General features: G+C 62.8%; 1 protein-coding gene across 18 annotated transcripts in view; it reads left to right on the forward strand.

Moving 5' to 3' along the window:
- Kif1a (kinesin family member 1A) overlaps positions 1-13,365 on the forward strand; it is a 64,432-nt gene that overhangs the window by 22,997 nt on the left and 28,070 nt on the right. For 13 of the 18 annotated variants that reach the window (XM_034637197.2, XM_034637198.2, XM_027951726.2 and 10 more), the window contains 6 exons: positions 351-499; positions 811-989; positions 2,501-2,638; positions 8,869-8,987; positions 12,229-12,314; positions 13,195-13,333. In XM_034637197.2, the coding sequence (XP_034493088.2) occupies positions 351-499; positions 811-989; positions 2,501-2,638; positions 8,869-8,987; positions 12,229-12,314; positions 13,195-13,333 (810 nt within the window). Of the gene's footprint in view, positions 1-350; positions 500-810; positions 990-2,500; positions 2,639-3,323; positions 3,594-8,868; positions 8,988-12,228; positions 12,315-13,194; positions 13,334-13,365 lie in introns of all 18 variants that reach the window. The other 5 variants (XM_034637193.2, XM_027951725.2, XM_034637194.2 and 2 more) reach the window with 2 other exon arrangements.

Genomic DNA, 13,365 nt, shown 5'->3' on the forward strand with positions numbered 1-13,365 from the left:
TGGTGCTCGGGACCACTGCCCCTGATCTTGGGGCACCTGGGCCCTTCCACATGGCTCACTTGCAGAGCTTTCCACTGGCTTCTTCATTCTCTTTAAAATCGGGGTCCCCAGCATGGAGCCCCAGGCCCAGGCCCTGAGTGGGAGGGGCTGACCAGAACCTGGGGCCTCCAGTCCCCCACCAGGCCAGCCTGCCCTTGCACCCCTGGAGGGGAGTAACCTTTCTGTGCACACTGGGCACAGAGCCAGCCTGTGCTCCCACAGCACGACCCTGCTGCCTGGACCTCCCAAAGGTTGGGCACAGTGGACAACACAGCTGCCCGTCTCTGACGACCCTGTGGCCTCTTCCACAGTGCAGTGGACAGAGCGCGAGTGTGAGCTGGCCCTGTGGGCCTTCCGGAAGTGGAAGTGGTACCAGTTCACGTCCCTGCGGGACCTGCTGTGGGGCAATGCCATCTTCCTCAAGGAGGCCAATGCGATCAGCGTCGAGCTCAAGAAAAAGGTGGGTGCTCACTCTGCTGGCCAGACCCGTCCTGTCGCCTCTCAGCCCAAGGTGGACAGAAGGGCCCTGCCTGACCTTGGCCCCGGGGTGGGCAGCAGAAGGAGGGTCTGGGACTGGCTGAGATGGACAGCTTGCCCTTTCTGCTCAGGGTAGGTGTTGGCCAGGAGGGGACACGGGGAGCAGGACCTCTGCAGTGTGGCTAGAAGGCCCAGTGCCCATGGGCACCCGTCAAAGGCTCTGAGGTCGGCAGGAAGCCCCACTGGGGACCTGGTTCCACTCACCAGGGACTGACGATAGGCCATCTTCCACAGGTCCAGTTCCAGTTTGTCCTCCTCACGGATACCCTCTACTCCCCACTGCCGCCAGACCTGCTGCCCCCAGAGGCTGCCAGAGACCGGGAGACTCGGCCCTTCCCCCGCACGATAGTGGCCGTGGAAGTGCAGGACCAGAAGAACGGGGCCACCCACTACTGGACGCTGGAGAAGCTCAGGTGTGGCTGGTGGGCAGCTGGAGTGGACAGTGGGGCGGGCCTTCCTCCAGGACAGAACCAGGGCCAGGCTCAACCTTCGCACAGGGCACACAGGGGGTCTCCTGTAATCTGCATCCTCTTACCAGTGCTGTGGTCAGACCTCAGAAGTAAGAGGAGGCAGACTGAGGCCCACAGAGGCCAAGACGGTCCTTCTGGAAGGGAGGGAAGGGTCATGACCCTGGAGGTCCTGTGGGCAGTGGGGCACTGGATGGGCACAGCCAGGCCTGGAGGGTGGGATCAGCGTCCCCAGAGCCAGGAGCTTGGGGGCAGCAGGAGGGGACTGGGCTCCTGGCTCCTCCCTTGCACCCTCCCACAGCAGCTGCACCACCCAGGAGCCGCTGGCCCTGTGGCTCGGCTTCCGTGGCCTGCGGACTCACTGTGCTTTGTGCTTGTTCTTCCTCTATGAAAGGCGACCGCGTGAAAGCGCGGGGGCAGATGCCATTGAAGGCAGAGCAGAATGTCCCTGCAGCTGCTAGGAGGGGACCCAGGGCATGGGGGGAGGCACCAGGGCTGGCCAAAGCAGGAAGGCCAGAGCTTCTGACCGCCTCCTGGCCTGGTGACGTGGGACAGAGGGAATGTCGGCTTGGCCTGTGGGAAACAGGGAGGGAGGAGGTCAGGGGCACTCCGAGTCATTCATTTGTGTGTGACAGGTGGGCTCCAGGAACCGCTAGGCTCGGGGTGGGAGGTGGCAGAGGGCTCTCCCCACCAGAAAGTCCCCAGTGTCCAGACATCAGAACATGGAAGACCAATCATGGGATCCACACTCTCCTCTCTTGTATAGCTCACACACACGTATACACACATACAACAGGTGGACACAGACACACACACACTGATATGCACACTGGTCCACACACACAAGACACGTACACACAGTGGTAGACTCTGGTAGATACACGCACATGCTGGTACACAGTGGTAGACACACACACGGGTAGATGCACCAGTACTCATACTCTGATACACTGGTAGACACACATACACACATCAGCACATGCACTGGTACACACTGCACGCACACAATGGTAGATACACAATCTGGCACACTCCCATGCACCCTGGCAGACACACACACACACACACACACACACAGGGGTCCACACATGAGCACCCTGCAGACCTCCGGGCTCCATGCTCAGGGTGCCTGCCCCAGGCAGGGGTGTCCCCTGGGAGTGGGTGTGGTTCTGAGCACTGAGCCCTGGGCTCTGCCCAGCACTGCCGCTCACCTGAGCATGATCTCGAAGACATTTTCTTAGTCCTCCCCTGCCCCGTCCCTGCCTCTCCTCCAGTCGCTGCCCATGGGGGTCCCTGCACCCCTCAGGCCAGCTGCAGGCTTGTGGGCTCAGGAGGGTGAGTCTGCCTGTCTAACTGCAAGTGCGTCTCCCGATTGGCCAGTTCCGAGGATCTGGGGGGTTTCTGTGCAAGGCCCACGGTGGCTGGCCCCGGCCCACACAGTGTGCTGCGCCCCACAGGCAGCGCCTGGACCTGATGCGCGAGATGTACGACAGGGCCGCGGAGGTGCCCTCCAGCGTGGTGGAGGACTGCGACAACGTGGTGACCGGTGGAGACCCCTTCTATGACCGCTTCCCCTGGTTCCGGCTGGTGGGCAGGTGGGCGCCTCCTCCTTGCCCTGGCACAGCATGTGATAGCGAGAGGGCAGTGGGAAGAGCGGCCTCCTCCCAGGCCTGGACCCCACTGGTCCTGGCCCTGACACAAGGAGGGAGCTCTGCTCCGCCTTGTTCTGCCCCACCAAGGCCCCCGTCCCCCGCCCCGCCACTCCTCACCACACACCTGTGGGCCGCAACCTCAGGCATGAGCTGGGTCTCACCATTGCCACCCTGCCCAGTCTGTGTGAGACTCCCCAGCAGCTGGGGCCTTGGGCCGGTGCCCTGTGGGGTGAGAACGCAGAGGCAGGGCTGTGCCCCCAAGCCCTAGAGGCCATAGAGGCCACCACCTCCTTCCTGGTCTCTGGTCTGGGGTCTGTGCCCAGCCTCTGACCCCACACGACAGTGGCATTCTGAGGTCTTCACAATGGCCTTGGGGATGCCTGGCTAGGACCCCTGTTCTCCATCACACCGTTGGTGCCTTCCAGAACCTTCTGGAGCCTTCCAGCTGACCACACGTGTGGTTTGCTTCAAGCCTGGGGCTGGGGTGGGATTCTGGTCCTCCTGTCTTTAAAGCGGCCTTCTCGGTGGTGCGTGTGCTGGGTTGGGTTCACACAGATGCGTGCCCCGGCCGCCGCCTCCCGCGGGTAGCTGGTGTTAACCTCTCTCTGTCTTGTCGTACTAACCTCAGTCCAGTCATCTCTGGCTGCAACAGCTACCCTCTTCTCAACACATGCATGAGCGAGCGCATGGCTGGTCTCACCCCCTCCCCCACCTTCTCGAGCCCCGACTCCGACGCCACCGAGCCTGCCGAGGAGCAGAGCGTGGGGGAGGAGGAGGAGGAGGAGGAGGAGGAGGAGGAGGAGGAGGACCTGGAGGACGACGTCTTTCCGGAGCACACGCTGTGCGACGGCCGGGACCCGTTTTACGACCGGCCCCCCCTGTTCAGTTTAGTAGGAAGGTTGGTGAGGCTGAGCAGAGCATGCTGGGGAGGAACCAGCTCTTTTGCACAGGAGCACTGCTGTGGGCACGATCAGGCGTCAGGGTGTGACCCCGGACCCTCCCAGCCAAGGCAGGCTGAGGGGCTGGCCTTCCGAGGCAGGGCCTGAGGGAGCTGGGGCTCCCGCGGCGGCCCCATGGGCACTCCCCTCCTGGAGATGAATGCTCTGGCCGAGTGGTATAGGGTCGGGGTCCAGCTAGGGAAGAAGCAGCCCTGGAGCACGCAGGGTGGCCACCGGCCCATGGCACTGGATCCTGTAGGTGGAACTGCTTCTACGGAGGCCGCAGGAAACCTGGGACCTGGCCGTGGCTCTGGCCCTGGTGCCCAGGTTCTACCCTATGAGTCTCTGTGCAAGGACTGGGGTGAGAGGTGAGGAAGGGGCACCCCAAGTGGAGCCAGCTCATCCCACTGAGGCGGCTTCAGTCACTCCAAAGAGAAGGCAGTTCCCTGTGTGCATCCAGCGCCACTCTGTTCTGGGGAAAGGAGCAGGACTTGGGGGTCAGCCTAGGGCAGGCAAGAGCCCCCTCTACTGCCCCACATGAGGGGCCTGGCAGGCCCTGCCTCTGTGCAGAGGTGAGGGTGTTCTCCCAGGCTGTCACAGGGAGAGATGGACCCGTGGCCCAGGGCCCTCTGGGCACCTGCCCTTTGCAGCAGGAGCTGGTCATTAACAGCCCCCAGGTGTAGGAGTGGCCAAGGTCAGGAGGTGGAGCAGAGGCTGTGGGGAAGCCCAGACCTGGGGCAGACATCCCGCCTGCAGGTGGACCTGGCACCCACTGTTCATTCTGTTCTCCTGGAGGGATGGAGACAGCAGAAGGCAGGTCCAGCAGCCTAGTGCCGCTGTCAGACGCTTGGCTCCTGACGGGAACAAAGTGCTCCCACACGAAAAGGTGTCCGTCAGCCCTCAGCAGCTTTTCTTGAAGTTAGATGGTTTCCTGGGGCCAGGCATTTCCAGAAAACTTGACCCGCAGGCTGGGGGCAGCCCCTGCAGATCAGGAGATTGGCTGGGCTCCCAGGTGGAGGAGATGGCAGGAAAGCCCCCTCCCCTGTGAAGGCAGCCGGTCCCCATGGCGCCTGCCATGGACTTGCTCTGATTGGCTTTCCCTGACTGTCACCAGGCTGGCATCAGGAGATGAGCCAGACACAAGTAGGTGATGTCCCCCCAGATGTCCGAGCCTGGACCTCACTCTGCCGGGCCCGGCCGACTCCAGGCAGGTTCCCCTCGCCAAGCCCCAGGCTCTAGGGCCAGACCTCAGCTCCTGCTGGGGTTGGGGAGTGGCTCCGGGTGTCAGGTAGCCAGGGGTCAGGGCGTGCAGGGACAAGAATAGGGGAGAAATGGGGTGTGGGCCCTGCAGTCTCAGCAGAAAAGAGCTGGGTCCTTCCAACGTTTTCCCCCTCTTGTGGATTTGAGATTTTACAAAACTGCCAAACGGAACAAAAGTTGTCCTTGAGAGGCCTGGCCCCCTGTGTCACGGGAGGTCGTGACAGGCTTCGTTTGGAATCATCCCCATCTTTGGGTTTGGCAAGAATTGGCTTCTCCCGCTCAGCAGCTAAGCAGGCCCAGCCCTGGGAAGGACCCCACCGTTGATTTTCCTTTGATCCTTCTGGTAGCTGCTGGCTCTCTCTCCAAAGCTTAAGCAAAATTGGGTGGCCCACTCTGGTCCCCTATGGAAAGGCGTCCCTGGGTCCCAGCATGCGTCTTGCACCTCACCAATCTGCGGTTAGCGCTGCCTCCTCCCTCCGCTCGCCACTCGGCTCCCGCCTCCCTCCCCGCCTCTCCTCTGTTTCAGTCTGCTTCAAGGTGCTCTTGCCTCTTGCCAGAGCCGGGCGCCTCTCCCCACGTCCAGGCTCAGGTCCCTGGGGGCTCTGCCTGTGGAGGTGGTGCTGCCCAGTGACCTGGGGAAGCCATTGTGCTGTCGTCCACAGTCCAGGCTGAGGAAGTGGGCCCGAGGCCTCTGCTTCCCCCGGAGGCCTAGGTGCCTCCAGGAGAGGGGCACACAGACAGTGGGTAAGATGGCGCTGCAGACAGGGCCGGGCAGGAGCCTAGTTCCTGGGCCGTGCTGGGGGAGGGGGACGAGCCCAGGCTCCAGGGCAGTATCCAGCACTAGGTGATAATGCTGAGCCAGCGAGAGGCAGGTGTCAGCTCTGTGCACCCCGGGCCCCTTCAGCACCCACTCCAGGGGCGCTGTGCCAGGCCCCTCAGCCCACCTTGCCAGGGTACCTGTGGACGGTGCCTCCAGGCCCTGAGGGCAGCCGGCTGTGCAGGTGGGTGTAGCAGAGCTGTGCTGTCAGGGTCAGGACTGGGGCAGTTGTCTGGTCCCCAGAGTACCTGGCACTACTGTTGGGTTGCCTGGCACCAGGAGGGCTGATGAGACCAGTCCTGGAGAACAGTCCCTGCTGGACAGAAGCCCAAGGCCCCCGACGTGGGTCCCTGGAGTCCGGCACCACCTGGTCCCATTGCTCAAACTCTGGGTGCATGCGCTGGATGGGGTCCCCATGGGAGCAGGGACAGGGGTCTTCAAGACTCAATTTGTGGCCCCTCAAGGCTGGTGCTGCCACTGGGGGTGGTTAATGCCACTAGGGGTCTGAGTGGGTCCATCACCATCTCCAGGTGGATTGGCAGGGGTCTGTGGGTTGGAGGGAAGAGCCACAGATGCCCCTTTGCCTTCTCCAACACGGACACCGGAGCTATCACTGGGTCCTCAGACTTCTGCCAGGGTATCCCTCAGAATGTCCAGAACGGGTCAAGGGCTAGAGAAGAGGGAGGCTTTGGCCACAGATCCCAGTGGCCCTTTGATGATTAACCTCTGGGCCTCCAACCAAGAGGTCCCTACAGGCTCTACCCCACAGCCCCTCCCTCTGGGGCATTGTGTGGCTGCATCTCGCATGAGGACTGTGGTGGGTGCTACCATGTTGGGCTTTCTCCATAGACAGGAGCAGGTTCTGAAAGGCCAGGATCTGGCTGTGCTGACCGAGTAGGGAGGTGGGGGACCTGGAGGGCCTGGTTGGGAGCTGTCGGGGACCTGCAGGTCCCAGCCCTGACTCCACAGTCCACAGGTCATGCCTGCCAACTCAGGCCTCGCTCTACTTTGGTGCCCCTAGAGAGAGGCGCAGCCAGCAAGGGGGATGCGCTGCTACGTGGGCCCCATCTGGCCACTGGCCTTCCAGGTGTCGGGAGCCAGCTCTCCAGCGTCCTACCTGCTCTTAGGGTGTTTGCCCTGTGCTTCAGAGACCTGCTGGGGCCGTTATTCCTTGGGTCTTTGATTTATGCCTAGGGGACTTAAAGGGCCCCCATGTGACTTCTGGGAACCTGAGCCAACAGGTTGACACGTAGCAGACCCTCCCCCCCAGCCCAGGAGGTGCAGTGGTTTTCTGGCAGGTTCCTGTGAGCCCCCCCAGTGTCCAAATCCTGAGCCGGTGCCACCAGGACCTCCCCACTCCTCTTCTGGATGCCCAGTCAGCTCTACCTGGAAAGGAGGGCAGGTGGCTGAGTGGGTAGGTTCTGGGCTAAAAGCAGAGCTGAGCTGATTGTTCTCACCCCAGTGTGACTCACCTGGCCCTTCCTGATCAAGGTGACTCCTTGGAGTGCCCCCCAGGAGGTGCTCCCATTCCTAGGAGGATGCCCCCTGGAGCATGATCCTGTTGCTAGGAAGGTGCTCCACCCAGGAGGTGCTCCTGTTCCCGGGAGGGTGCTCCACCCAGGAGGTGCTCCTGTTCCTGGGAGGGTGCTCCACCCAGGAGATGCTCCTGTTCCTGGGAGGGTGCTCCACCCAGGAGGTGCTCCTGTTCCCGGGAGGGTGCTCCACCCAGGAGGTGCTCCTGTTCCCGGGAGGGTGCTCCACCCAGGAGGTGCTCCTGTTCCTGGGAGGGTGCTCCACCCAGGAGGTGCTCCTGTTCCCGGGAGGGTGCTCCACCCAGGAGGTGCTCCTGTTCCTGGGAGGGTGCTCCACCCAGGAGGTGCTCCTGTTCCCGGGAGGGTGCTCCACCCAGGAGGTGCTCCTGTTCCCGGGAGGGTGCTCCACCCAGGAGGTGCTCCTGTTCCTGGGAGGGTGCTCCACCCAGGAGGTGCTCCTGTTCCCGGGAGGGTGCTCCACCCAGGAGATGCTCCTGTTCCTAGGAGGGTGCTCCACCCAGGAGGTGCCCCTGTTCCCGGGAGGGTGCTCCACCCAGGAGATGCTCCTGTTCCCGGGAGGGTGCTCCACCCAGGAGGTGCCCCTGTTCCCGGGAGGGTGCTCCACCCAGGAGATGCTCCTGTTCCCGGGAGGGTGCTCCACCCAGGAGGTGCTCCTGTTCCCGGGAGGGTGCTCCACCCAGGAGGTGCTCCTGTTCCCGGGAGGGTGCTCCACCCAGGAGGTGCTCCTGTTCCCGGGAGGGTGCTCCACCCAGGAGGTGCTCCTGTTCCCGGGAGGGTGCTCCACCCAGGAGGTGCTCCGGTTCCCAGGAGGATGACCCCATTCCTAGAAGGGTGCTCCATCCAGGAGGGGCCCCTGAACAGTGGGGGCGTTCTCCACAGCAGCCTGCCCACCTGGCTGGGTGGCACAGGGTCCTCCAGGGTCTTCTCCATCCTGGCTGCCTTTGTGACCCTACATGTTGGCTAGTTCAGGGCATGCAGAAGCCACCCCAGTGACCATGTCCTCTGCCCAGGTCAGTCCTGGCACCAGCTGGGGCAGCTAACTGCTGGCTGGGAACAGAGGCTCTTGGAGCTCTGGGTCACTAACGGGTCAGGTGGGGTTGTGCGGGGTCTGGGGTGTCCTCAGGGCACTGGCCAGCCACCCTGGGCACTGGCTGACTCTGAGTAGCTCTCACCCACCACAGGCTGCATTGTGGGAGGGGCTCGGGAGGATGGAGCCAGCAGGCTGAGGCCCGTGAGCAGCAGGGCTGGCCAGGGAAGGGACGTCACAGCAGCTGCGCTGCACCCGACCCACCAGGTCCTCCGGTCCTTGAAGCAGGCTGAAACCCCCCCCCCCCCCCCCGTTCTCTTCTCGGACGGCCACACCTGGGCTCTGCTGGGCTGTGCCCTCTGCTCACCGAGGTCCACTCCCTGGCCCCCTCGTGCCTCTCCTGTCTCATCAGCACTGCACACCCCACGACCCCTGCCCAGCGCCTCGCTCCCACACCCTGGCTGCCCCGCGGCTTGGCTCTGCTTCGCAGCTTCTTGTCATGTTGTCCTCGGCCGTGCTGTCACTGCTGCCACTCAGAGCGTGGGGGGTGGCCCCTGATCGCGGCCTCTGCTCCCCAGGGCCTTCGTCTACCTGAGCAACCTCCTGTACCCCGTGCCTCTGGTGCACCGCGTGGCCATCGTGAGCGAGAAGGGCGAGGTGAAGGGCTTCCTCCGCGTGGCCGTCCAGGCCATCTCAGGTGCGTGTGGGCGGCACACTGGGCCAGAGCCCGGCCGGCTCTGCTTGTGCCGGACGCTGAGGGCGGAGACGGGCCTGTGGACATCGTGTGGGCAAGGACCAGCCTCACCTGGGCTGCCCACGGTGGGGCCTGGAGCACTCCCCTGGGCCCAGCTCTTGGCTCTGGCCTCCTAGACTCCCTCTGCTGACCAGGGATTTGGGCTAAGCCCAGGGAGGCCTGAGCCTGCCCCATCAGGCGGCCCAGAGGGACCCAGAGACCCTTGGCTCCCTCCCTGCAGCCAGGCCACCCCATCCACCCACAGGCTCCACAACCACAGGAGGGCCTGCATGCAGAGTCCCTGCCCACCTCTGCCTCTCCAGCCTCCTAGATCCCCGCCCCTCAGACCCTCCCCCATGTGGGCCTGAAAAGGCAAGTCCCTCACCCTCAGAGGCAAGACCTTCCCACTGGCCAGCCACGGAAGCTCTGGGCCCTGGTGGCTTCCTTGTAAATGGGGCCAGGTTTTAACGCATCCCACCTGAGAATGTTGCCAGACCAGGCGAGGACTTGGGTAAAGTGTGGCTGACCAGGGGTCTTCAGGTCAGAGGTGCCAGGTGTGATGGTGGCTCCCGGGCCGCCTTCTCAGCGGGCACAGGGGACTGCTCAGGCCCCACCCAGGGCACCTTCCAGTCCTGCAGTATGGACCTCATCCCACAGGGAACCCTGGGGAGACAGTGGGCCGACAAAAGGCATCTCTCAGCTGCTCACCTCCCCAGGTGCTCATCTCCATGCTCACCTCCCCAGGTGCTCATATCCCCAGGTACTCATTTCCTCAAATGCCCACCTCCCCAAGTGCTCACCTCCCCAAGTGCTCACCTCCCCCAGGTGCTCACTTCCCCAGATGCTCATCTCCTTCAGTGCTTACCTCTCCAGGTGCTTATCTCCCCAAGCGCTCACCTCCCCAGATGCTCATCTCCTCCAGTGCTTACCTCCCCAGGTGCTCACCTCCCCAGGTGCTCACCTCCCCAGATGCTCATCTCCTCCAGTGCTCACCTCCCCAGATGCTCATCTCCTCCAGTGCTCACCTCCCCAGGTGCTCATCTCCTCCAGTGCTCACCTCCCCAGGTGCTTACCTCCCCAGGTGCTCATCTCCTTCAGTGCTCACCTCCCCAGGTGCTCATCTCCTTCAGTGCTCACCTCCCCAGGTGCTCACCTCCCCAGATGCTCATCTCCTTCAGTGCTCACCTCCCCAGGTGCTCACCTCCCCAGGTGCTCATCTCCTCCAGTGCTCACCTCCCCAGGTGCTCATCTCCTTCAGTGCTCACCTCCCCAGGTGCTCACCTCCCCAGATGCTCATCTCCTTCAGTGCTTACCTCCCCAGGTGCTTATCTCCCCAAGTGCTCACCTCCCCAGATGCTCATCTCCTCCAGTGCTCACCTCCCCAGGTGCTCATCTCCTTCAGTGCTCACCTCCCCAGGTGCTCACCTCCCCAGGTGCTCATCTCCTCCAGTGCTCACCTCCCCAGGTGCTCACCTCCCCAGGTGCTCATCTCCCCAAATGCTCATTTCCACTTGATCCTCATCTCCCCAGGTGCTCATCTCCCCAGGTGTTTACCTCCCCGGGTGCTCAACTCTCCGGGTGCTCACTTCCCTAGTTGCTCACCTCTCTGGGTGCTCATCTCTCCAGGTGTTTACCTCCTCAGGTGCTTTTCTCCCCAGGTGCTCATTTCCCCCAGGTGTTCACCTCCCAGGTACTCACCTCTGCCAGATGCTCACCTTCCCAGGTGCTCTCCCACCCAGGTCTCCTAGGTGCTCAGTTCCCCCAGGTGCTCACCTCCCCAGGTGCTCATATTCTTTACCCTTGGAAGTTTCAACCGCACTCAGATGTCGAGTCTCCTGGCCCTATATCTCTTCCACCTTGTGTGTTAACGTGACTGATAATCTAGCCCTATTAGCAGTAAAAACTAGTAGCATCTAAGTGCTCCCCCAGTACCTCTTACCATCCCAGGTCCCCCACTATTGTTACATAAATGCAAGGCGCTCACAGTGACCCATGGTACTGAAACTTCAGGACCCAGGGGGCAAGCCTAGAGTGCAGGGAGGGGCCAGAAAACAGGTCCCCCTCCTGCCAGGCCCCTCTGTAGGAAAGTGCCATGTTGGCACAACCCCCTTGCTCAGGGATGCTGGGAGTGTCCGGTGCCACCCACTGCCCCGAAGAAGCTGCTCCCATCCCCCCAGGCCTCCATCCGCGCGTCTGCCCCACTAGTTCCTGTCCTTACTGAGCACAGCCAAGCTGGCTACTTCCTGCCACTGTCACCTGCTGAGATGGGGCCACACCAGAGGCCATGGGGCTGGCCCACTCAGTGGGGGGCCACTGTTGTCCTGCCTGCCCTTGGTGGGAGGGGTCCTCATGGAAGTTGGTGAAGGACCTGAGCCCGGAGCTTCATCTCTGAGAGAAGGGTCACTTCTGCGTCATCACCCTTCACCCTGTGGGCTTCCCCACTTCCTGGACAAGGAAAGATTGTTAGGAAGGTGTAGGGTGCCTTGAGCCCAGGTCTGTCTCCAGGTCACACTCGGGAAACGAGGCTGAAACAGGGTCCTGACCTGTGCAAAAGGCCCTACCGCGGGCTCACTGTATTCTGAGTGCTGCCTAATATTGGCTTATGTGCTGCTGCGGGCGCTTATGAAGGCAGGTGCCTGACGTGGTGGGCACAGAAGTCACCTGTGCCCCACCCCTGCAGCCATGGCAAAGGTCAGCCTATCTGCTGAGCCCCACTGTGCCCTGGGCCATGGCAGAACAGAGCTGTGCGGCTTTGGGCCAGCGATGGAGAGGAGGGCACCATGATAGTCCCCTGGGCCTGAACTGGACTGAGGGAGGTTATGGGGTCTGGGCAGTCAGCTGCCTTGGGGTCTGGAGGCCATCAGAAGCCAGGTCAGGGTTTGGGGAATTGGGTGGGGCCTCTGAGGGTCCAGATGGCTGCTATGGGTGGCTTGCACGAGTGGTGGCATGATTCTACCTGAGCATCTGGGTGGGGCCATGGTTAGGTTTTGACAATGTAGTTTGTGGTGACAAGGACACAGCCACATGCGGGATGCTGGGGCAGCTCCTGGTCAGTGTGCCCTGGACGCCGCCCTGGTTGTTACTGAACTGTGGTTGGTGACGTTGGCTGTCCCTAGAGCAGTGAGTCTGGCCGCAGGCCCTCTGTCTGGCTGTGCCCACCATGGGGACCAGCTGGACCCAGACACCTCTTTGGCTCCTCTTGCAGCTGATGAAGAGGCCCCTGATTACGGCTCTGGTGTCCGCCAGTCAGGAACCGCTAAAATCTCCTTTGACGACCAGCATTTCGAGAAGGTACAGGGCACTGTTCTCCCCACGCAGCTGGGGACACCGCCAACCCCTGGAGGGCATCCTGGTGCTCCCCTCCCGTCCCCAAGCACCGGCCTGTCCTGTCTCTTGCTTTCTGCGACCTGCAGTGCCCCTTCCTGGCTTCTGGCCTCTCCTGGGTCCTGTGCAGCAGAGCACAGAGTGGGGGTGGGGACGAGCTTCCGGAAGACAGCCCGGTGTCCCTCTCTTGAGTGGCACACTGGGTTTCCCACTGCCCCCTCACCTGCCTCCCCAGCCCTAACCTGAAGACTGAGGGAGGCCCCACAGAGGCCACCACCTCCAGCCTCAGAGAAGGAGCAGACCCAAGGCGCCCTCTTCTGCCCTCTGGAGAGAGAGAGGAGGGGACGGTCCCTTGTGATGACCAGGCTCAGGGCTGTGTCTTTTCCTTAGACACTCTTCTAGCCTGTGCCCACCTGGCTACCTGTCACCAGGAGCCTCACAACTCCGCACCCTGAGCAGGGTGCACGTGACCCTACCGCTTCCCCCTCTTAGAGGGGTGTCAGTGCCAGGAATGCCCAGGAACGGGTGGTTACCTGTGTCCTGCCCACGGGAGGGCCCCGGCTGCAAGAGGACGCTCCCTTCCCCATTCCCCAAAGCCCGCCTCCTGTTCTTCCCAAGGGTTAATCGGCTGCAGTCAAGGGTGGCTGCAGTCAGGGGTGGCCGCTCACAGCGGGGGCGGGGACAGGCTGTGGCCGCGGGTCCGGGTCCGCAGCAGGGGCAGGTCAGGAGCACGGGTCCCTGCAGGCCCTGGCCCAGGGCTGCACACCCTCCTGTGGGGTGCGACGGGCCGGGATGGCCCACCTGGCCAGCTCCCAGCTCCCCGTCTCTGACTCTGCACCCTGCACAGTTTCAGTCTGAGTCCTGCCCCGGGGTGGGGATGGCTCGCTCGGGGACCTCTCAGGAAGAGCTGCGCATTGTGGAGGGCCAGGGCCAGGGCGCAGATGCAGGGCCCTCGGCCGACGAGGTGAACAACAATACCTGCTCAGGTAGGTCCCCTCAGGGGTACCAAGCCTGGCTG

This window comes from Marmota flaviventris, chromosome 11, assembly GCF_047511675.1.
Source record: "Marmota flaviventris isolate mMarFla1 chromosome 11, mMarFla1.hap1, whole genome shotgun sequence".
NCBI lineage: Eukaryota > Metazoa > Chordata > Mammalia > Rodentia > Sciuridae > Marmota > Marmota flaviventris.